Source organism: Salmo salar, chromosome 27 (genome assembly GCF_965601325.2).
Source record: "Salmo salar chromosome 27, fSalSal1, whole genome shotgun sequence".
NCBI lineage: Eukaryota > Metazoa > Chordata > Actinopteri > Salmoniformes > Salmonidae > Salmo > Salmo salar.
In genome coordinates, this window is record NC_138317.1 from 8,047,531 (window position 1) to 8,071,975 (window position 24,445).

The window sequence follows — 24,445 nt, forward strand, 5'->3', positions numbered from 1 at the left end:
CCCGTCAGAACCTGAAGCAGAAGCTCTACCATTTCAGTCCACGACAATGTAAAGCAGAGGATACCACAAAGGGTTACTGGACAAAGTCCTGCCGGATTTGATTGGGACAATTATAGGCTACAAGACTATACTGAACAAAAATATAAAAATGCAACATACAACAATGAAAGATTTTACTGAGTTACAGTTCATAAGGAAATCTGTCAATTTAAAATACATTCAGTAGGCCATAATCTATGGTTTTCACATGACTGGGAATACAGATATGCATAGGTTTGTCACAGATACAAAAAAAATAAGTAGGGACGTGTATCAGAAAACCAGTCAGTATCTGGTGTGACCATTTGCCTCATGCAGCTTGACACATCTCCTTCACATTGTCTTCAATGGCTGAAGTTGCTGGATATTGGCGGGAACTGGAACACCCTGTCGTACAAGTCGATCTAGAGCATTCCAAACATGGTTAATGTGTGACATTGTCTGGTGGGTGTGCAGGCCATGGAAGAACTGGGACATTTTCAGCTTCCAGGAATGGTGTACAGATCCTCGCCACATGGGGCTGTGCATCATCATGCTGAAACATGAGGTGATGGTGGCGGATGAATGGCACGACAATGGGCCTCAGGATCTCGTCACGGTATCTCTGCATTCAAATTGCAATTGTGTTCGTTGTCCGTAGCCTGCCCATACCATAACCCCCACCGCAATCAATGGGGCACTCTGTTCACAACGTTGGCATCAGCAAACCGCTCGCCCACACGACGCCATACACGTGGTATGCGGCTGGTTGGACGTACTGCCAAATTCTCTAAAACGAAGTTGGAGGCGGCTTATGGTAGAGAAATAACATTCAATTACCTGGCAACAGCTCTGGTGGATATTCTTACAGTCAGCATGCCAATTGCATGCTCCCTCCAAACATCTGTGGCATTGTGTTGTGTGACTAAACTGCACATTTTAGAGTGGCCTTTTATTGTCCCCAGCACAAGGTGCACCTGTGTAATGATCATGCTGTTTAATCAGCTTCTTGATATGCCACACCTGTCAGCTGAATTTATTATCTTGGCAAAGGAGAAATTCTCATCAACAGGGACGTAAACAAATGTATGCACAGAATTTGAGCGAAATAAGCTTTTTGGGTGTATGGAAAATTTCATTGATATTTTATTTCAGCTCATGAAACATGGGACCAACTCTTAACATGTTGCGTTTATGTTGTTGTTTATTGTATTATCAACAAATAAATAATTCAATGTGAGAGAAGTGTGTTTCAAATCTGAGCTGATAGAAACAAAATGTACATTAGACAACTAGACATAAACCCCTGAGAGCTTCAAATCCAAGCAATAGTAAACACGCAATGGCAGCAAAACATGAACTCCACTGAACCCTTACAATGACACCTCCTTATCACCATTTTTAATCAGCCTACTGACTTGTTGACAAGGCTAGGTGACTACCAGATACATCTGGTGTCGTTTCAGTTTCACGCTCTGAGTAGTCTCCCTAGGCAGACGGGTTGCATCCCACAATGTAAAACAATATTCCGGTATTCACCCTAGTTCTGGGACTTCCAAGATTGAGAGGAACGAGGCAGAAACCATGATGCATTCTCCTTCAAATAGAAAGGGCAATATACATGAGAGGGCCATGTTTTAAACAAAGGCAACTTAGGATGCAGGGCACGGAGCTCTCCTCCTGCTCTCTCCCTCTTTCCCCCTCTCCATATCGTTACTCATTGCATGACTGGTGTTCAACCATTCTGGAGCAGCAATTCATTATGCATTCTCTGTTAAGTGTGTCTGTACAGTTACAGCAATACTGAGATAGAGAGAGATTCAAAAGGTATAGAGGGCGAGGGATGGAAGGAGAGGTGAGGGACGGAGATGTGAAGAAAGGATGGAGGGAGAGTTGCCTGGTCTGTGTCCTGTTGGAGGGCGGCTTAGTGGGGTAGGTGGGGGTTGAAGAAAAAGGATGCTTTTTTCCCTGCAACAGTTACTATATATAGCTCAGAACATTCACCCCCCCCCCCCCCCCCCCCCCCTTCCTCTCTGACATGTGCTGTGCGTACATCGTGAGGCAGAGTCAATGAGGGGGAAAGAGAGAGAAAGAGCTGAATGGAAAATACATAGACCCACCATCTTGGCAGTTGGCATTACTCTATCAATGGTCTGGAAGGACAAAGGTTGGTCATGAATCTTAAGGTCGTACGAGTGTTACAACATACCAGCCCTGGAATAGCTCGTCCCAATGTCCTTGTGTTTTATCACCTGTATAAAAGGACTCATATCACGCTGTCGTAATGGTATAGCTTCAGACAACAATAATCTTGTCAAATCAAATTTTATTGTCACATGCGCCGAATACAACAAGTATAGACCTTAGTGAAATGCTTACTTACATGCTCTTAACCAATAATGCAGTTGAAGTAAACAAATAAAAATACAAATGAAAAAAAATTACACATAATTAAAAGAGCAACAATAAATAACAGTAACGAGGTGACGAGTTCAGATTTCTAAACTTTAAATATGATTAATCATTAGTTATGCTAGAGACATGAGGGGTGCCATAGTCTAGGGTCTACACCAGCAGTTAATGGGTATCTGTAGGAGGAATGGATATGATCAGTGCAATTAAGCTTGGAATGTGCTAAGTGTAGGGAAGATGATCACATGGCAGCACTGATAAGGGGAGAGAGCTGTGGATTAGTGATGAAGGGGAAGGAACAGTTTATTGCCCGTATCACTAGCCTTCCCTGTAGCTCAGTTGGTAGAGCATGGTGTTTGCAACGCCAGGGTTGTGGGTTTGATTCCCACGGGGGGCCAGCCCAGAAAAAAAAATTATGAAATGAAATGTATGCATTCACTACTGTAAGTTGCTCTGGATAAGTAAATGCAAATAGTCTGTGTAGTCATTTGGTTAGCTGTTCAGGAGTCTTATGGCTTGGGGGTGGAAACTGTTAAGCCTTTTGGACCTAGAGTTGGCGCTCCGGCAGAGAGAACACTATGACTAGGGTGGCTGGAGTCTGACAATTTTTTGGGCCTTCCTCTGACACCGCCTGGTACAGAGTCCTGGATGGCAGGAAGCTTGGTCCCAGTCATGTACGCCGCCGTACACACTACCCTCTGTAGTGCCTTGCGGTCGGAGGCCGAGCAGTTGCCATACCAGGCGATTGCTCTCGATGGTGCAGCTGTAGAACTTTGAGGATCTGATGACCCATGCCAAATCTTTTCAGTCTCCTGAGGGGGAATAGGCATTGTCGTGCCCTCTTCAACTGTCTTGGTGTGTTTGGACCTTGTCAGTTTGTTGATGATGTGGACACCAAGTGACTTGAAGCTCTCAACCTGCCCCACTACAGCCCCATCGATGAGAATGGGGGCGTGCTCGGCCCTCCTTTTCCTGTAGTCCACGATCATCTCCTTTGTCTTGATCACGTTAAGGGAGAGGTTGTTATCATGGCACCACACTGCCATGTCTCTGACCTCCCTATAGGCTGTCTCATCGTTGTCGGTGATCATGCCTAGCACTGTTGTGTCGTCGGCAAACTTAATGATGGTGTTGAGTCGTGCTTGGCCATGCAGTCATGGGTGAACAGGGAGTACCGGAGGGGACTGAGGGGCCCCGGTGTTGAGGATCAGCGTGGCAGATGTGATTGAATCGTGTATAGTACTAGAAGCGAGCTAAGGAACAGTATGAGATGAGCATAGACCCTGATTTTAAGTCATATACAACTTCGATCTCAAATTTTACTTAAAGATATACAGTGATGAGCATTACAGACTTTCAGATATTACAGATATTTTTTAAGTCAGGCTGCATAAAGCCACCATATCAGCATCAACAACATCAAAGTTTGGATTGAAGACAATATAGAAGGGTGAAACAAGGTGGTTAAGGTTGTGGAAACACAAGTAGGCTATTTAAAGTCAATCTGTACTATAAATACAGGTTTTATTTTCCCTACAGGTATCCAGAGTCATATTTGAACCCACAGATCTAAAGAGAAGCCAGTATAATCAGAAGTGAAGTTTGCTCAGTGTGAGCTGGTCCCCGGGCACTCTGGCTTCGCTGTCAAAGTAGAGCAGAGTGAATTGTTTGTGCACACTGCATGACCCAGAAACCAGGCCTGGAGAAAGAGGCCAACTGACTGTAGCCCTGTACAGCACAGATGGGGCCTCAGCAGCCAACTCCCGGGACATTTTCCAAAGGTGAAGCTAATTAGTGATCCGCTAGAGGGCGTACAGGGGAAACGGGGGTGAGCGCTCTCTCTCTCCCCATTTGTACCAGGGGAGACCCTGAGGGGGGCTTGAAGAGGAGTCAGGGATTGACTGGGCTCCAGTAAAATGACAATTCATAGGCTCTGCTGCCAGCCCTGCAGCGGCTCTTTTATATACTAACAGTAGCGTCGAGCACTAACTACAAATAAGCCTTTTCAGAAGCTGCAGAAAAATCATCTTTACTTCTCTATAGATGCTCTGAACGCAAACAACTTTTGTGATTTATGGACTGAGGAAGTGTGAATAATGTTTTTTTTTTTTTATCTTTCCATGCAGTCTAACTTCTTCCATCTGCGGTTCACTCGGGCATCTCTCTTCATAGCCCATCCAAATACTAATACAGTCCTAGGCCCACTGCCCAAATTTTATCGACAAAAATGACACTGGGCAACACTGATTCTCCCTTTCTACTGTAAGCAAAAGTCTCTGCAAGCACAGTCAGAGAAGCCTGCTAAATCTCCCCAAAAGGGTAAGTGTGTGTGTGTCACCAACCGACTACCCTAGGGACTTTGAAGAGCACATTCTCTATCAGCAGGGGGAAGGCACAGTCAGATCCTTGTTACACGCTTGCTTAAAGTACTAATTGGAACTTCTTTGAAGAGGGAAAGAGGAGCTCATTGTCCCATATCTTCACCTCATGTGCCTATATGGGGGGGGGGGGGGTTTGAGAGGAACTTTGTCATCCATCTATAAATGTCATGGCTAGCTCAGTTTGAGATGCATAGGTCATCTCAGCCAATGGGGCATTGACATGCATGGGTCAACTTAGTCACAAGAGCATTGAGATGAGTAGGTGATCTCAGTTGATCGGAGTTACTAAAAACATAAATCACACTAAACAGATGAGTCAATATTGTTACTACATGGGTCACATGTTTGGGTCACATATTTTCCTAACACATAATGGGCCCGTACACAAAGCCTGTGGCAAAAAGTAGATACTACTATATACAGCTATGCATGGTTAAATCCATTTGAATTCAATCACTTTCTGACAGCATCCCTTTTGATTTACACAAAACCTTCCATGCATGTTTGCCCATGGAAGAATTGGACTGAAAGTGACTTTTCTGGACATGAAATCCAATACATTCGGGATAGAAAAAGGAGCTCAAAGTTGACCCATTTTCCACACCCCACCATACCATGATATACTGGTCTTCATCACTGTATTAGATAAACAGTTGAGTTTGATATCATTTCAAATATTACAAAACAGGGGTTTTAAACGGTTTGATAATTTGTGGGTGTCATTTCAATCATTGAACGGACCCGTCCCTTCTGACCACTGCAATTTTGCAGTTACACCATTGACATTTTAACTTCTACTTACTACCACAAAGATGACCGCCTGTCCACCCACCTTCGAACTTAAATGCTCATGTATTTCATATTATCTATATTTCTATGATTGCAATAGATTTCCTATGGAATGTTGCCAGTATAATTTAAAACATATTCCCATTCAAGTCAACATTCTCTGATGTGTGGACGTCCAACCATCTTTGTGGTACCATTTGAAAGTTGTGATTTAGTACATTCATAAGCCAAAACATGACACCAACCCTGTATTCAACAGCATGTTGTGTCTCAAATGATGGCAGGCACAACACCAAACCTCAGAAGATGTCAAATAGGAGCTAAGCTATACCATATGCGAATATGAAGGGGAAAAAAAGAAGAGTTTAGGCATTTTTAGGTAATGGACGTTTAAGGTAAAATAATGATTAAAACCAAATTATCAAATAGTTTGACAAACCTGTTTGTAAGCTTTTAAATTATATCAATCTCAACTGTTCATCTTTTCCAGTGATGAAGACACAGATGGTGGGGTCTGCAAAATAGGTCAGATTTGAGTACCTTGATTTTGGCAATCAGGTCCCAAAAAAAAAATACAAAATTCTACAACGGGCAAAAATGGATGGTAGGTTTCGTTCAAATCACAAGGTGTGCTGTCAAAATGTGATTGAATTCAAATGGATTTACCCTCATACCGATACCAGCTACTCTACTTTGGTCACGCCAGGATGCTCTGGCATAGTTCTTTGCCATAGGCTGTTTGTACAGGGCCTCATAATGTATAGGTCAACTGTGCTACTTGAATTGAGATGCATTTAGCCGTCGCAGCTAACAGGGCCTTGGCATGCATGGGTCAGCTTTGTCACTACAGGATTGACAGGTCAACTCAGTTGCTGCAAAGTTCAGGTATGAGTCAATACTGTTACTGCATGGGTTATTAGCACATCAAGTTTCACAGGTCAACTCTGTCTACATGGGTCATCTACAACCTTGAGATGCATGGGTCGGCTCCAACATTAGAATATACAGTATTAGAGTACACAGAAACAACCTTTGATGCCACTAACCATGCGCCTGACAGTACCGCCAAAGACCTGATCTAGGCCTACAGGAAGTGCTTGGGCATGGCAGGCTTGATGAGTTCATTTCCCGGCTATGCACTTTCAGACTGACTGAAGTTTGTGACATATCACAATTCTCTCCCTAATTCACCCTGACATCCTATCAAAAGTTAAGTGTTCAAACTTTGCCCGGCTCCACCATGGCCCCCAGGCTGGCCTCTGATAGGCTGTCCGATGTGAACCAGAAACTGATGCATTCTCTGAATACAAATGTGCAAAATTTAACTCACACCGTTGAGTGTGTAGCTGAGGCAGTAAGCTACAGTATTAGCGCTGGGCATCAAACAGAGTCAAATACGAAAATAGACTATAGGCTCGATTTGGAGCATAAGGACCGTGTTTAATATTTCAGCAGTTGCCACAACACTCCCAATTTAGCAACGGCAAAGAACAAAAAAAAACTAAGTGCCTAGAATAATCGTGACGGAAAAATAAGCTTTGGGGGTTTCTGTACTTTTTCGACATCAGCAGCTGCAGATTTTAAAGCTTGGTCCAACCCATAGGTATGAGGAGACTCATGGGTCTTTTCTGCAACCCCTAAAACGTTCGTCCTTCTATATGGTGAGTACAGTAGGCAAGGCAAGTGCCCTCCTGAATGACTGTGTTAGGTGAATCTCAAGAAGCCACATTTCCCAGAAACCAAAACAGGTTACAAAGGCATGCTTATGACGTCAGACTTCATGGCCGGATTATCTGGTCGCTAAAAAGACGTACAAAGACTGCTGGTTATGTGCCCAGATACCAACCAGAGTATAGTTGGTATCTTCCCTGACGTCTTTAAAAAAAATCTGTACCTGGTTGTAATAGGATTGTGACGTCTGAACAACCCCAATGGAATAGAGACTATCTATCTCTATAACCCAGTAAACAGAGTGTATTCTAACTCAGGTGTTCCATCATGCATAAAATGTCATTCCTTACCAAGATATCGCTCTTACAGTACCTCAAGACATCTCGCTCACCTCGTGCGAAAGATGTCATGGCACAAAAAAAATATATCGTATGCAAAAATTCAGTAAATAAGCCTCTACGGACTTCCTCTGACATCGAGTCCCTCATCTGTGCCCACATTTATATCAATGAATCTGAAATTGTCTCACTTCAGCCACTTCAAACCACGCAGCAGAATGGGACTCGGCAGACTTCATGGTTGTCCAGAGCTGTTACAAAGCAGAGTACACAGCAGGGTGCACCATGACTCTCAATACTGCGTCCCAAATGGCACCCTGTTCCCATTATAGTGTACGACCTTCGACCAGGGCGCTGATCAAAACTAGTGCACTGTAAAGGGAATAGGGTGCCATTCTGGATGGATCCTTTATTCAAAAGGAGACGGGAATCATATTTATAACTAAGAGAGGAGTTTCTAAAAAGGTAATTGGCATGTCCAGGACAGTCCTACTTTAAGTTGTTTTTCTCCCTAGTATTTTCTTAGGGCGTTTTCACACACTGTTTTGAGCTCTAGTTCGCATCAGAGTTCGACTATTTGTTACCTTGTATTATTTTTTTATATTTTTTTTATTTATTGTATTATATATATATATTTTTTTTTTATCCATTTGGTCCGGGTGGTTTCACATTGACAAAATATCAAACATACAAACATTCCTGAACAAAACCACGTGTCCATGCAATCCATTTATGATTATCATGAAGCATCACTTTTGTCCCAACCTTCATATTACCTTTCAACAACATGCATGAGGAAACGGCACAATAGCCACTCTAACGGCTGTGTGAATAGGCTATATTCAGTATATATTCAGCTCCCGAGTGCAAACAAACCAAATGAAGGGGTTAAAATGTAGAGTTCGTAAAAAATGCACCAAACCAATTTGGTGTGAAAGCCCCTTTAAAAAGGTAATTCATGCTTGACTGAGTGAATAGATTCTTTTGACAGACAGTAAAACTACAGGAGTTGATGTTACATGGGAGACATCAGCAGACACGTGCTCTCAGTGCCTTGCGTCAATTGCATATTCATCAGGTCTAGAATTAGACTGTGTTACCTCATCCCTGTATCTATGTGTGTGACTCTGCCTCAGTATATAAATTGAGTGTGCGTCTGTGTAAAAAAAAAAAAAAAAAGACGCCTTCCAATTTACATCTAATCCACTTCAGTAAATTGGCAGTTACACAAGCTCAGTGGGAGGAATAGGAGGTTCTCTAATTAGTGACTGACAAAATATAGGCTGCTCTGTGAATATGAAGACAATTTGTGGGTATTTTGAAACCATAACGAATCTGGCACAATATATTTTCCATCCTAACCACTTTTATTGACTAGAATATGGCCAAAGATACTACTGAGGTTGTAATGTACTACATAAGGCTACTGAATGACTAGAACACAGAAGAAATAGCTAGAAAAGATGAATATTCTTGTGTATCACTGACAACCACAGCTTTGAGGTTAAGTATGATATCACGTAGGTGCTGTTAAAAGTGTTTTCTCCCTATACTGTGGGTGCTTCCAACAAAGCCCTGAGTAAACGAAGTGAAAGAGGCTAGTGTTGAGGCGCAACAAAGAGCCTGTCAGGTTCCTCGGGAAGTGTAGCCAGCATCTTCCCCTGGGCTGAGAGGCCACGCTGACGCCAGGGCTCTGGGCCGGGCGAAACTGTGGGATTCGATTTAGGCTTCTGAATGGACGCACAGTGAGGAGGGTCGGGGTAGGATGCATTAGAGAGGCTGAGCAGAGAGAGGCCAGACTGAAGGGAATGGACAGGCTCGGCCAAAGGGGTAAACACTGTTTTTAAATCAAGGGTTAAGCAACTGCAAGCTAGCTAGCTAAATTGCCATAAATGTTTAATGCTTTTCGACCTGTCCTCAAATTAATATAATTGGTTCAGAGTTTGTTTTGATATTTCAACATGCGTGTGGTAATCGCGTTTAGTTTCGGGGGACAAAATCAATTTGCGCACAATGGCGGACGTCCGGTTTGGGCATTGTGTTAAGCAATGTTCTGTAACAGTTCACTGTCCCAAGTATTATGCAACAGATGACATAAGCAGTCATAACAACTTATGTCAGTATGTGCAAGATAAGCTTTCACTGTCATACAGCAGATCATGCAGCAGGACATTATGTCATGACTGTTCGTATCACTTGTCATGAAGCGACACCAGTTATGACATCACAGACAACTTTATGAGAATGATGTGCTCTACATGTTTTCACGGCAGTATTAAGTTAGGCTTCATCACATAGAGTCACCATCAAGTAGGACAGCACATTTGTAACAGCACTGGTCTTTAATCAAGGGTGTGTGTGTGAAGATTGAGGGAGGCACGGTGTCTGCCCATAGGCTGTCTCACAATTTTGACATATTGAAAAAATATACAACGCAACAATTTAAAAGATTTTACTCAGTTACAGTTCATAAGGAAATCAGTCAATTAAAAATAAAATAATTAGGCAGTAACCTATGTATTTCACATGACTGGGCAGGGGGGCAGCCATGGGGTAGTCCCACCCACTTGGGAGCCAGGCCCACCCCCTGGGGAGCCAGGCCCAGCCAATCAGAATGAGTTTTTTCTCCACAAAGGGCTTTATTACAGACAGAAATACACTGGCAAATTCTCTACAACAACTTTGGAGGCAGCTTATGGTAGAGAAATTAACATTCAATTCTCTGGCAACAGCTCTAGTAAAGATTCCTGCAGTCAGCATGTCAACTGCAGGCTCCCGCAAAACGTGAGACAACTGTGGCTTTGTGTTATGTGACAAAACTGCACATTTTAAAGTGGCCTTTTATTGTCCCCAGCACAAGGTACACCTGTGTAATGACCATGCTGCTTAATATGACACACCTGTCAGGTGGATGGATTATCTTGGCAAAGGAGAAATAATAACAGGGTTGTAAACAAATTTGTGCACAACATTTTAGAGAAATAAGCTTTTTGTGCATATGGACATTTCAGCTCATGAAACCAACAATTTACATGTTGCGTTCATATTTTTGTTCAGTATATTTTCTGTGAAGGAAAACTATAGATGCACGTCCCCGATCACTCTATTGAAGCAACAAAACAAAAATCACTTGACTTTTAATATAAAACACAACCTGTCAATATGCCGCCTCATATTCCGATATAAGACTATGACGGTATGAAAATCATGATACCGCCCAACCATAATGGACATACACAAATGAATACATACCATATCATTCTAAATGGAGTGTCCCGGATTTATGTTTATTATGTTGTCTACCCCTGAATCCAGGTTGTTTAAACTCAGCATAGAAAGGACTCAATCACAGTACAGCCTACACGCATTTATATTCGTTACAGGACTTTCTTGCTGGTTAGAGAGTAGGATCAAGGTACATTTTGTCTCTCTGTACGTAGGCCCTATATGGTATTAGTAATAGTAAGAATTAAATGTCTAGACATGGGGGCATCCTTATTTAAAGTGTGGAAAAGCTGCATATTCTGCGCAAGACTAAGAAATATCCAAATACAATCTCCAGTGCATTACAAGGATGTTTGGGGAGCTTTAGCAGAATAAGACCTGACCTTGGGCGTGATTAGAAATTCCTTTGACGTGCAGTTCACATATCTACACACAATCTCTGCAAAGCAAGAGATTATTGCAGCGTCAGAATCATTTCTGCAGATAAAGGCATACCTTATCTGCAAATATAGCTAAGTGTACCACAGCGAAGTTGGTCGTTGAGAAAATGTTAAACGGTATAACAACATTTAGTGCAAGGACATGTTGAATAGACCTGAGTCTGCAGTCTGGTCATATGGGCTACATAGGAGTTTGGACTTCTTTCCTCACCAGTACTACATCATTTTTTTTCAATCCCAGGAGATGCAGGGGTGACCCAGGACAACACATGAATGATACACACTTAACATTACACATGATGATCACACGGTTCAGCATTTTTACTGGAGAAGTGAAACCAGAGAGACCGTTTAGGATTGAAAGTGATAGCATCAGTGCATGGCAACACTTAAAGATCATGAGATAGGCAACCTGTCCACAAGAATTCTCGTCACACCTGACACAGAGAAGGGTTTCATTATAAGTATACTCCCTTAGGTTATGAACCCACCAAACATACCTCTCATTGGATTCTGGATCCACAAGATGCCTCCAATAAGGTGAGGTGACTGGCCGAGCATCGCGGAACTGCACACACTATGGCGATCTATAGCGCCTTGCCTTCACAGAATGTCCCCAACGTCGCCTTATGAAACTAAAGGCTGTTATCACTGGTCTGAACAAAGCCGTTCGCTTGTCTACACGGCATAATTCCTAATAATTGCTAAACCAGACCTTACGGTAAATACTCGGCAGAAATATCGCGCTATCTAGTTCATGCAAATAAAAGGATTTAAAATGTCAAAAAGTGATGTTTCCTACGCGGATGGAGCACTCACCACGGGCTTCAGCATGTCAGTGAACAGGTGCAGACCTCAAGCACCGCACGGTAACAGCGCGCGTCACAAATTTAGACTAATTATGCAAACGGTTGCTCTAAATTTACCCACACCGACATAGAATGCAAATCATTATTGAAGACAAAGACCTATTCTCTAGTATTTTCATCACAGCTCTTTCGAAGCAACGCTACACAGGGTTTCAAATACCGACTGACGCCTTCGTATTAATACCGATCTGTATACCATGTGAGTGGACTCCTTTCCCTCTTTGCGAACACCATTGTGGTATCCATATCAACTGCACTGTAGGGATAGATGACTGATGACCAGGCCAAAAATCTACAGAGCGCGGCAACTGCAATATCGTCCAATCACAGGCGTTCACAAACTGAGCGCAGGTAACCAAGGATTGTCTATTATATTGACAAGATATTCGAGTGACCGCTCTAACAATGGAAATACATGTCCTCAAAGATGGAAGGCAGGAGGGAAGGACCATTCTAGCTCATGAGAGGGCAGATGTGAACAACATGCCATAGAGGTAGATAGAGGACTAATCTTTCTATCAGCGCTATTATAAAGTTTGTGACTGCATGGGCAGCGCTACTGCCCATCTCCATTTTAAAGAAGTACATTTTCTTCTTCATTGGCTGATTACTCCCAACTCATAGGAATCCCCACCCAGATGACTACTTTAAAATGGTGATGAGTCCTCTATCTAGCTCTTTGACCACAGGAACAGCTCCAATATAAAGTCATTTTGTGGTAAATAGCCAAAATGTGTGTCCGCATATATCAGTGCATTCGTAACAACATAACCATTACTTCTATTTAATCAAATATACCTCATGTAACAAATTAGTAATTACAATTTTTGTTGACCAAATTCGACACCTCCATACAAGGAGTACAGATATTGGGCAGAGTAAAAAAATTCTGTTTTTCAGCAAAAAAGGAAGCTAGGTTGAATTAGCTGTATCCCTTAAAACCGGATGCATCTGGTTATTGGCAACTCCATTAAGACTACCGTTCAAGAAACAAATGTGCAAGAAACCCATCACTGAGGGAGTTCTATTAACCTTAGCCATTGTGCACCGGTCAATGGCCTGTGACATGAATGCAGTGAGGGAGGAGTGCCCTTCTCAAATGAAACAGTAATCTGCGGCTCGGTCATGTTGTCAACAAGGCAGCATGGTGCATCGTCCAAAAACATCTCTTTTCCATAAAATCTATGTTTTGAAGGCATATAAAACATTTTTATCAAAAGCAATAATTTTTGCATGTGAAAAGTAAACACAGAATCCTACTTAGCCTAGAATAATTCACATTTGTTTTGAGCCGACTTCGCCTTGGCTTTGAATGGGGCACCTGGCTCACGCCCAGGAGTCAGCCCAGTTCCAAAACTAATGAAATCACTGAGGGTTCGATTAATCTCGCACAGGCTCCCGTGTAGGTGTGTTTTGCCCCGGCTGAAAGTTGATCGGTTTCGTGCGAAGTCGGCTTAAAACAAAAGTGACGTATTTAAGCACATGTATTTATTATTAGGATTCTGTGTTTTCCCATGCGAAAGTGATTGCTTTTGATAAAAATGCTTTATCTGCCTTCCCAATGAAAACTAGTTAGAAAATGTGAACTTTTATTTGATGGAAAAGAGATGTATGTTTCTGGAAGATGCACAATGCTGCCTTGCTGACAAAATGACAGAGCGGCGCAGATTACTGTTCCATTTGAGAAGGGCGCTCGTCCCTTCCAGCTTTCGCCCAATGAGTTCAACCCGGGCCTGCTTAAAATAACTTCCTCAATTTTCACCCAGTACAGAATCCTCCCAACGAGGTAACCCTGGCCAGATAATTGAATCCCCTCACTGCCTATATCAGGTTGATTCATCCATAGACAGTGATATCATGCCTCGTCTCACTGCTGAAACAAAATAAACAACCAATTTTAATAAACAACATTGAGTTATCTTACCTTCGACAGCCATTGTGTTACTCCATACATTCGGGAATCGTTCATACAATAGTAGAATGTAGAATTCAATATGCTTTGATTGTACACAGTCATTTTGGTTGTTATCACTTGCTGCTGGAAAACTGGGGTGCACAGCAACTGCCTCTCAAAGAATTGTGGGGCGTGTAGGCAATTTCCACATTTTAGGAAGTGTTTAATTTGGAACACCAATTAGCAAGTTATTACAAGGCATATTTTGTGTTGAGATTTGTAATATTTAAGATTTCCTTAATTTCCTTTTCTGAAACTGTACGTGCCAGGGGATTGGAGAGAAAAAACGGATAAACCTAACAAAAATCACTGGAACTGTAAGTGTCTTTCATATTTTTTTCCCAGTATCACAACATTTCTATCTCTGTGTGTGTGTTCCCATAGGCTCACAAGCATGATGCTCACAGCACTACTGCATAGTGCGTAGGTTTGCAAACTATCACAGATCAAAGGGAAACCCTGCCCAGTGACGTAAGCCTACCAGAGAATGCGTGTCTTCACTGACATTTTCAACCACTCTCTGACCCAGTCTGTAATACCTACGTCTTTCAAGCAAACCACCATAGTCCCTGTGCCTAAGAATGCCAAGGTAACCTGTCTAAATGACTAACGCCCTGTCCCACTCACATCTGTAGCCATGAAATGCTTTGGAAGGCTGGTCATTGCTCACATCAACACCATCAACCCAGAAACCCTGGACCCACATCAATTCGCATACCGCCCCAACAGATGATATACAGATGACACAATCTCTATTGCACTCCATACTGCCTTTTCCCACTTGGACAAAAGGAACCCCTACAGTACATGAGAAGGCTGTTCATTGACTACAGCTCAGCATTCAAGCTCATCACTAAGGTAAGGACCCTGGGACTGAACACTTCCCTCTGCAACTGAATCATGGACATCTTGACGGCCCGCCCCAGGTGGTGGGTGAGGGTAGGCAACAACACATCCACCATGCTGACCCTTAACACAGGGGCCTCTCAGAGGTGCGTGCTCAGTCCCCTCCTGTACTCCCTGTTCACCCACTACTGCGTGGCCGCGCACGACTCCAACATTATCATTAAGTTTGCCAACGACACAACGATGGTAGCCCTGATCGTCGACGATGATGAGACAGCCTAAAGGGTGGAGGTCAATGACCTGGCAATGTGGTGCCAGGACAACAAACTCTCCTTCAACGTGGGCAAGACAAAGAAGCTTATCGTGAACTACAGGAAACGGAGGGTCGAACACGCCCCCCATTCACATCGACTGGGCTGTAGTGGAGCGGGTTGAGAGCTTCAAGTTCCTCTGTGTCCACATCACTAAGGACCTATCATGGTCCAAATACACCAACACAGTCGTGAAGAGGGCACGACGACGCCTCTTCCCCCTCAGGAGGCTGAAAAGATTTGGGATGGACCCTCAGATCCTCAAAAACCTCTACAGCTGCACCATTGAGAGCATCTTGACTGGCTGCATCACCGCTTGGAATGGCAACTGCTCTGCATCCGACCGCAAGGTGCTACAGGGGATAGTGCGTACGGCCCAGTACATCACTGGGAACGAACTCCCTGCCATCCAGGACCTCTATACCAGGTGGTGTCAGAGGAAGGCCCTAAACATTTTGAAAGAATCCAGCCACCCAAGTCATAGACTGTTCTGTCTGCTACCGCATGGCAAGAGGTACCGGAGCGCCAAGTCTGGGACCAAAAGGCACCTGAACAGCTTCTACCTACAAGCCATAAGACTGCTGAACAGTTAATAAAATGGCTACCTGGACAATTTACATTGACCCCCTTTATTATTTATTTATCTTAATTGTTTTACACTGACTCCCTTGCACTGTCTCTATGCACACTTACTAGACTCTACCCACACACTCACAGATACTACACTGACACTCCAACACACACACACACACACACACACACACACACACACACACACACACACACACGACACACACACACACGCATATTGATGCCACACACACACAGAGACACTTTCACACTTCACATACGCTGCTGCTACTCTGTTTATTATACTGTATATCCTGATTGCTTAGTCACTTTTACCCCTACCCACATGTACATACACTGCTCAAAAAAATAAAGGGAACACTTAAACAACACAATGTAACTCCAAGTCAATCACACTTCTGTGAAATCAAACTGTCCACTTAGGAAGCAACACTGATTGACAATAAATTTCACATGCTGTTGTGCAAATGGAACAGACAACAGGTGGAAATTATAGGCAATTAGCAAGACACCCCCAATAAAGGAGTGGTTCTGCAGGTGGTGACCACAGACCACTTCTCAGTTCCTTTGCTTCCTGGCTGATGTTTTGGTCACTTTTGAATGCTGGCGGTGCTTTCACTCTAGTGGTAGCATGAGACGGAGTCTACAACCCACACAAGTGGCTCAGGTAGTGCAGCTCATCCAGGATGGCACATCAATGCGAGCTGTGGCAAGAAGGTTTGCTGTGTCTGTCAGCGTAGTGTCCAGAGCATGGAGGCGCTACCAGGAGACAGGCCAGTACATCAGGAGATGTGGAGGAGGCCGTAGGAGGGCAACAACCCAGCAGCAGGACCGCTACCTCCGCCTTTGTGCAAGGAGGAGCAGGAGAAGCACTGCCAGAGCCCTGCAAAATGACCTCCAGCAGGCCACAAATTTGCATGTGTCTGCTCAAACGGTCAGAAACAGACTCCATGAAGGTGGTATGAGGGCCCGACGTCCACAGGTGGGGGTTGTGCTTACAGCCCAACACCGTGCAGGACGTTTGGCATTTGCCAGAGAACACCAAGATTGGCAAATTTGCCATTGGCACCCTGTGCTCTTCACAGATGAAAGCAGGTTCACACTGAGCACGTGACAGACGTGACAAAGTCTGAAGACGCCGTGGAGAACGTTCTGCTGCCTGCAACATCCTCCAGCATGACCGGTTTGGCGGTGGGTCAGTCATGGTGTGGGTGGCATTTATTTGGGGGGCCGCACAGCCCTCCATGTGCTCGCCAGAGGTAGCCTGACTGCCATTAGGTACCGAGATGAGATTCTCAGACCCCTTGTGAGACCATATGCTGGTGCGGTTGGCCCTGGGTTCCTCCTAATGCAAGACAATGCTAGACCTCATGTGGCTGGAGTGTGTCAGCAGTTCCTGCAAGAGGAAGGCATTGATGCTATGGACTGGCCCGCCCGTTCCCCAGACCTGAATCCAATTGAGCACATCTGGGACATCATGTCTCGCTCCATCCACCAACGCCACGTTGCACCACAGACTGTCCAGGAGTTGGCGGATGCTTTAGTCCTGGTCTGGGAGGAGATCCCTCAAGAGACCATCCGCCACCTCATCAGGAGCATGCCCAGGCGTTTTAGGGAGGTCATACAGGCACATGGAGTCCACACGCACTACTGAGCCTCATTTTGACTTGTTTTAAGGACATTACATCAAAGTTGGATCAGCCTGTAGTGTGGTTTTCCACTTTAATTTTGAGTGTGACTCCAAATCCAGACCTCCATGGGTTGATAAATTGGATTTCCGTTGATTATTTTTGTGTGATTTTGTTGTCAGCACATTCAACTATGTAAAGAAAAAAGTGTTTAATAAGATTATTTCTTTCATTCAGATCTAGGATGTGTTGTTTAAGTGTTCCCTTTATTTTTTTGAGCAGTATACTATATTACCTCAATTACCTCAACTACCTCGTACCCCTGCACACTGACTCGTACTGGATCACCTTCCTAATACTGAGTTGCACCCCCCCCCCTTTTGCCCTCAGAACAGCCTCAATTCATCAGGGCATGGACTCTACAAGGTGTCGAAAGTGTTCCAAAGGGATGATGGCCCATGTTGACTCCAATACTTCCCACAGTTGTGTCAAGTTGGCTGGATGTCCTTTGGTTGGTGGACCATTCTTGATACACGCGGGAAATTGTTGAGCGTGAAAACCCCAGCAGCGTTGCAGTTCTTGACACAAATCAGTGCGCCTGGCACCTAGTACCATACCCCGTTCAAAGGCACCTAAATATTTTGTCTTGTCATTCACCCTCTGAATGGCACACATACATAATCCATGTCTCATTTGTCTCAAGCCTTAAAAATCCTTCTTCAACCTGTCTCCTCCCCTTCATCTACACTGATTGAAGGGCATTTAAGTGACATCAAAAAGGGATCATAGCTTTCACCTGGATTCACCTGGTCAGTCTATGTCATGGAAAGAGCAGGTGTTCATAATGTTTAGTATACTCAGTGAATAGCTTCATTATTGGTTTTTTTACAGTCGAGAGGAGTCAAGAGCTTCAAGTTCCTCGCTATCCACATCACTAAGTATGGTAACTGCACCGCCCTCGACCGGAGGGCCCTACAGATGGTGGTGCTGACAGCCCAGAGCATCACTGGTACTGAGCTCCCAGTGTCAGAGAAAGGCCTGAAAAATTGCCAAAGGCTCCAGTTACCCGAGACACGGACTGTGCTCCATGATCCTCTCTGGCAGGTGGTACCGGTGCATCAAGGCTAAGACCAACAGACTTCTAAACAGCTTCTATCCCCTGGCCATAACACTGTTAAATGGCAAACAACTACTGCTCCCCCTCACATCTACGCTGCTGCTAAAAGTATTATTGCTTAAGTGTATTACTACCACTACGCTGCTGTTCATTGGTTATTGATTGCCAATACCATTTAGTATCTATCTATTTATCCTGCTACTGGTCACTATTACTCCTAAATACATGTATATATTACCATTAGTATGTTACCATAAGTATTTATGTATTCCTGTTAACAGTCACTTTTCAGCCCTGTTTACATGTATATCCACCTATCACGCCTACACTGACACTCTTGCACACGCACACCACCACACACACGCGCGCGCACGCACACACGCACACACACACCACCGTGCACAGACCTACCCACCACTTATGCTGCTGCCATACTGTTTACTATTATTATTATTATTATTATATTATTATTATTTATCCTGCTACCAATCACTTTCTCCTAATCCCTGTACATACAGGGATTTAAAAAAAGGTGGCGCAAGACTCTACAAGTGGCGCAAGACTCTACATCTCAGTGCTAGAGGCATCACTACAGACAACCTGGTTCGAAACCAGACTGTATCACAACCGGCCGTGATTGGGAGTCCCATAGAGCGGTGCACAATTGGCCCAGCGTCGTCCGAGTTTGGCCGGTGTAGGCCGTCATTGTAAATAAGAATTTGTTCTTAACTGCCTTGCCTAGTTAAATAATAATAATACAATTCTAGTTGGAGGATTCTGGATTTCCTGCTTATTCCCCCTTGATTTTGATTATCTTCCAACCAGGATTTCTAGAAAACCTGAGAAGTTTGGGAAAGTTACAGGAAGAAGTTACCAGAATTGTGCAACCTTTTACAATTTTTTCATTACTAAAGGGTAAAGACTTTGGGAGTTGTTGGAAATGGAGCGTTATTGTTGTGTTTCCGCGTTTGTCCTTTGTTAGCGATTATAGATAGAGCGCCTTCGGAAAGTTTTCAGACCCCTTGACTTTTTCCACATTTTGTGACATTACAGCCTTATTGTAAAATGTATTAAATTGTTATTTGTCCAACTCCGCAAGACTAATACGTTTTAATGGGGACTGACTATTTTGTCCCTCAGAGTACTACTCCTATTCATTGTATTATCTTACCAGTCCTCTCTTATCACATCTCTGTGAAGCAAGTGGTGCTGTTATCCTTATATCCAGTAGGTCTGCTATCTGATGGAAAGTTAACTCAACAGTAATGCTATTGGTTTTCAACACAGATTTTAAATTCAAACAGTCAGATGCTATAAAGCGGTCTCAGATTCAGTTTCACCGCTATGGATTCCAACTATAACCAGTGCATTCTTATATTGTTCTTACAGTACAAAACATTATTTACTACTATTCCCATTATTAACTACTATTATTAACTATATTCTTGCTATGTAACTACCGTGTAGGAAAATTAAGTGCCATGTCATTTAAAATGTGTGTAGAATTTACATGTAACAAAAAAGAAAAAGCTGTAAAAACAGTTATTTTTGTCCTCCGAAGAGGGGCGGTAGTGGATGGGCCAATCAAAAATGTAATAATAATAAATACTATTCCCGCTTAATGTTAAGAGCAGTATTCAAATAATAAAAACAACTCTATACTCACAGATAAAGTGTGCATATAAAACCCGTTTAGAGGTAGGAGTCAGTGAAGGAGCCAGCAGCGGGTGTTAAAGAAGGCTGTCAGTGCATCAGTGTCTGATGTGAGAAGCCCCGCTCTGTTCTGGAGTCTCTCCCAATGCTGTAGTCAAAGCCAAGGTGCTCCTATAATTGTACCCGCTGCATCTGACATTCCAATAAATTTCCAGTGAGTGTATTCCAGAACATCTTTTAATGTCTATTCCTACAAGCATCAGCTTTGGCTTCCAGTCAAAGATGTGCCGAGGAAAAAGGAAGCCATAGGCTACTGTAGCTGTGGGCGGTGTTATGCTCCTTATCACTGACGTTTATATTTAACTGGGTGGGTTACATTTAGTGGTATTACCAGTCTAGCATGGTGAGGTAGGAAAAATCAGTTCCTCATAGATGGGCTTAATCATCACAACATACCTCAGAGCACAAAGGACATTTGTTTGCGTGTGCGCGCGTGCGTGTGGGCGGGTGTGTGTGTGCAACCTGTGTCTATCACACTTCAACTTTAAACTTCAGAGCGAAAAAAAAGGCAGATAAATAAAGACAAGTCAACCAAAGACTGTGGATGGCGTCAGACTGCCAGGAAAAAAGAAAATGAATTGTTTGCCACATTATACGTCATGTACTGAATACACTGGAACAAGGAACTCTGAGAAAAATGATGTTCCTGTTTTACGAATTAGCAAAGTCAGGTGTATTCCGCATTCAGAAAGGGCAAATCTTTATCAACTCAATAGACATTAGATAATTTAATTAATTGTTCTTTCTCCCAAGAACATCAAAAGTTTAACAAATTGCTTAATGTCTCGATTAGGTACAGTAGTATGTTGTCCAACACAATACAACCAGTTCACATAGATTATGTCCTGTATTATTTGAGAGGAAATCATGCAATGTTAGGTGAACTTTACTTGTCTAACACTGTTGTTAGGTTTGGGCTATGGTTATTAAGAGTTCACTAATCAACAAAGTCCCAGGATTTAACTCCATAACAATGACATTCAAATTAGTAGATAACAAATAGAAAGTATGGTTATTCAAATAAAAGTGGACAATACATATCAGAGACTAAACTGACACCAAGTTTAGCCGATTAATCTTTTGTTGATTAATACAGTATCAAGTGTATTTTAGATTTAGGATGTCAAACATGGTCACAAGGGCTGCATTCACACAGGCATCAAAATTCAGATCTTTTTTCCACTAAGTGGTCTTTTGACCAATCACATCAGATCTTTTCACATCAGATATTTTTCAGATCTGATTAGAGGTAAAAAAAAAAAAATCAGATTTGGGCTGCCTGTCTAAATGCAGCCAATGTGCCCACATGTGAGTTCAGTCGGGTTCATGTCCCCAATTCAAGCTTAATGGACAGGTTTCCAGGGTAGCCTAGTGATTAGAGTGTTGGACTAGCAATTGAAAGGTTGCAAGTTCAAATCCCCAAGCAGATGCAAATCTGTTGTCCTGCCCCTGAACAAGGCAGTTAACCCACTGTTCCTAGGCCGTCATTAAAAATAAGAATTAGTTCTTAACTGACCTGCCTAGTTAAATAAAGGTAAAAAAAAATGCTCTGATGTGGTTAGTCTTGTCATCATGCTGTGTCTGGCACACAAGACATGGAACGGTGTGCACTGTAGCCTTTGTTCATCTCCTGAAGCCGTTGTTATGTAATCTCATCAGAGTTGGTTAGTGATGTTAATCATGAAACTCAATCCCTGTTTAAACTACACATTGTTCCTCAAGTCAAAGCTATGTATGTAATCCAATGCCAATCAATCAGGTTGAAGCATTACCTCTGGTGATCATAACAAACAAATGCCCTGCAGCGGTAAGCAACAAAATAAAATACAATATTGAGTTAGTTAGTGATGTTAAGTCTTCTGTAGACCATAGCAGCAAATTGTCTAAAATCCTATCTAGCAGTGCATAGTCATTCAATGTTGAAAAGGACTTACAGTGCATTCAGGAAGTATTCGGACCTCTTGACTTTACCACATTTTGTTACGTTACAGCCATATCCTAAAATGGATTAAATCGTTTTTTCCCTCATCAATCTACAAACAATACCTCATAATGGCAAAGTAAAAACAGGTTTTTAGATTGTTTTGCAAATGTATGAAATAAAAAACTGAAATATCACATTTACATAAGTATTCAGACCCTTTACTAAGTACTTTGTTGAAGCACATTTGGCAGCAATTACAGCCTCGAGTCTTCTTGGGTATGATGCTACAAGCTTGGTACACCTGTATTTGGGGAGTTTCTCTCATTCTTCTCTGCAGATCCTCTCAAGTGGGCTGCTAATCAAATCAAATCAAATTTATTTATATAGCCCTTCGTACATCAGCTGATATCTCAAAGTGCTGTACAGAAACCCAGCCTAAAACCCCAAACAGCAAGCAATGCATGTGAAAGAAGCACGGTGGCTAGGAAAAACTCCCTAGGAAAAACTCCCTAGAAAGGCCAAAAACCTAGGAAGAAACCTAGAGAGGAACCAGGCTATGAGGGATGGCCAGTCCTCTTCTGGCTGTGCCGGGTGGATATTATAACAGAACATGGTCAAGATGTTAAAATGTTCATCAATGACCAGCATGGTCAAATAATAATAATCATAGTAGTTGTCGAGGGTGCAACAAGCACGTCCGGTGAACAGGTCAGGGTTCCATAGCCGCAGGCAGAACAGTTGAAACTGGAGCAGCAGCACGGCCAGGTGGACTGGGGACAGCAAGGAGTCATCATGCCAGGTAGTCCTGAGGCATGGTCCTAGGGCTCAGGTCCTCCGGGAGAGAGAGAGAGAGAGAAGAGAGAGCCCCAGGCACCGGAAGCAGAGAAATACTCCAGATGTAACAGACTGACCCTAGCCCCCCGACACATAAACTACTGCAGCATAAATACTGGAGGCTGAGACAGGAGGGATCAGAAGACACTGTGGCCCCATCCGATGATACACCCGGACAGGGCCAAACAGGCAGGATATAACCCCACCCACTTTGCCAAAGCACAGCCCCCACACCACTAGAGGGATGTCTCTAACCACCAACTTACTGGCCTTAAGACAAGGCCGAGTATAGCCCACAAAGATCTCCGCCACGGCACAACCCAAGGGGGGAGGGGGGGGGCGCCAACCCAGACAGGAAGACCACGTCAGTGACTCAACCCACTCAAGTGACGCACCCCTCCCATGGACGGCATGGAAGAACACCAGTAAGCCAGTGACTCAGCCCCTGTAAGAGGGTTAGAGGCAGAGAATCCCAGTGGAGAGAGGGGAACCGGCAAGGCAGAGACAGCAAAGGCGGTTCGTTGCTCCAGCCTTTCCGTTCACCTTCACACTCCTGGGCCAGACTATACTTAATCATAGGACCTACTGAAGAGATAAGTCTTCAGTAAAGACTTAAAGGTTGAGACTGAGTCTGCGTCTCTCACATGGGTAGGCAGACCATTCCATAAAAATGGAGCTCTATAGGAGAAAGCCCTACCTCCAGCCGTTTGCTTAGAAATTTTAGGGACAATTAGGAGGCCTGCGTCTTGTGACCGTAGCGTACGTGTAGGTATGTACGGCAGGACCAAATCGCAAAGATAGGTAGGAGCAAGCCCATGTAATGCTTTGTAGGTTAGCAGTAAAACCTTGAAATCAGCCCTTGCCTTAACAGGAAGCCAGTGTAGGGAGGCTAGCACTGGAGTAATATGATCAAATTTTTTGGTTCTAGTTAGGATTCTAGCAGCCGTATTTAGCACTAACTGAAGTTTGTTTAGTGCTTTATCCGGGTAGCCGGAAAGTAGAGCATTGCAGTAGTCCAGCCTAGAAGTAACAAAAGCATGGATAAATTTTTATGCATCATTTTTGGACAGAAAGTTTCTGATTTTTGCAATGTTACGTAGATGGAAAAAAGCTGTCCTTGAAACAGTCTTGATATGTTCTTCAAAAGAGAGATCAGGGTCCAGAGTAACGCCGAGGTCCTTCACAGTTTTATTTGAGACGACTGTACAACCATCCAGATTAATTGTCAGATTCAACAGAAGATCTCTTTGTTTCTTGGGACCTAGAACAAGCATCTCTGTTTTGTCCGAGTTTAAAAGTAGAAAGTTTGCAGCCATCCACTTCTTTTTGTCTGAAACACAGGCTTCTAGCGAGGGCAATTTTGGGGCTTCACCATGTTTCATTG

The 24,445-nt window shown here is 43.3% G+C and overlaps 1 protein-coding gene across 3 annotated transcripts in view; it reads right to left on the reverse strand.

Annotated features, from left to right (window-relative positions):
* samd12 (sterile alpha motif domain containing 12) overlaps nt 1-20,552 on the reverse strand; it is a 124,220-nt gene extending 103,668 nt beyond the window's left edge. The window contains exon 1 of one of the 3 annotated variants that reach the window (XM_014177607.3): nt 11,775-12,563. In XM_014177607.3, the coding sequence (XP_014033082.1) occupies nt 11,775-11,835 (61 nt within the window). In that variant the 5' untranslated portion in view covers nt 11,836-12,563. Of the gene's footprint in view, nt 1-11,774; nt 12,568-20,256 lie in introns of those variants that run through there. The other 2 variants (XM_014177608.3, XM_014177606.3) reach the window with 2 other exon arrangements.
* Nucleotides 20,553-24,445: the final 3,893 nt, after the last annotated feature.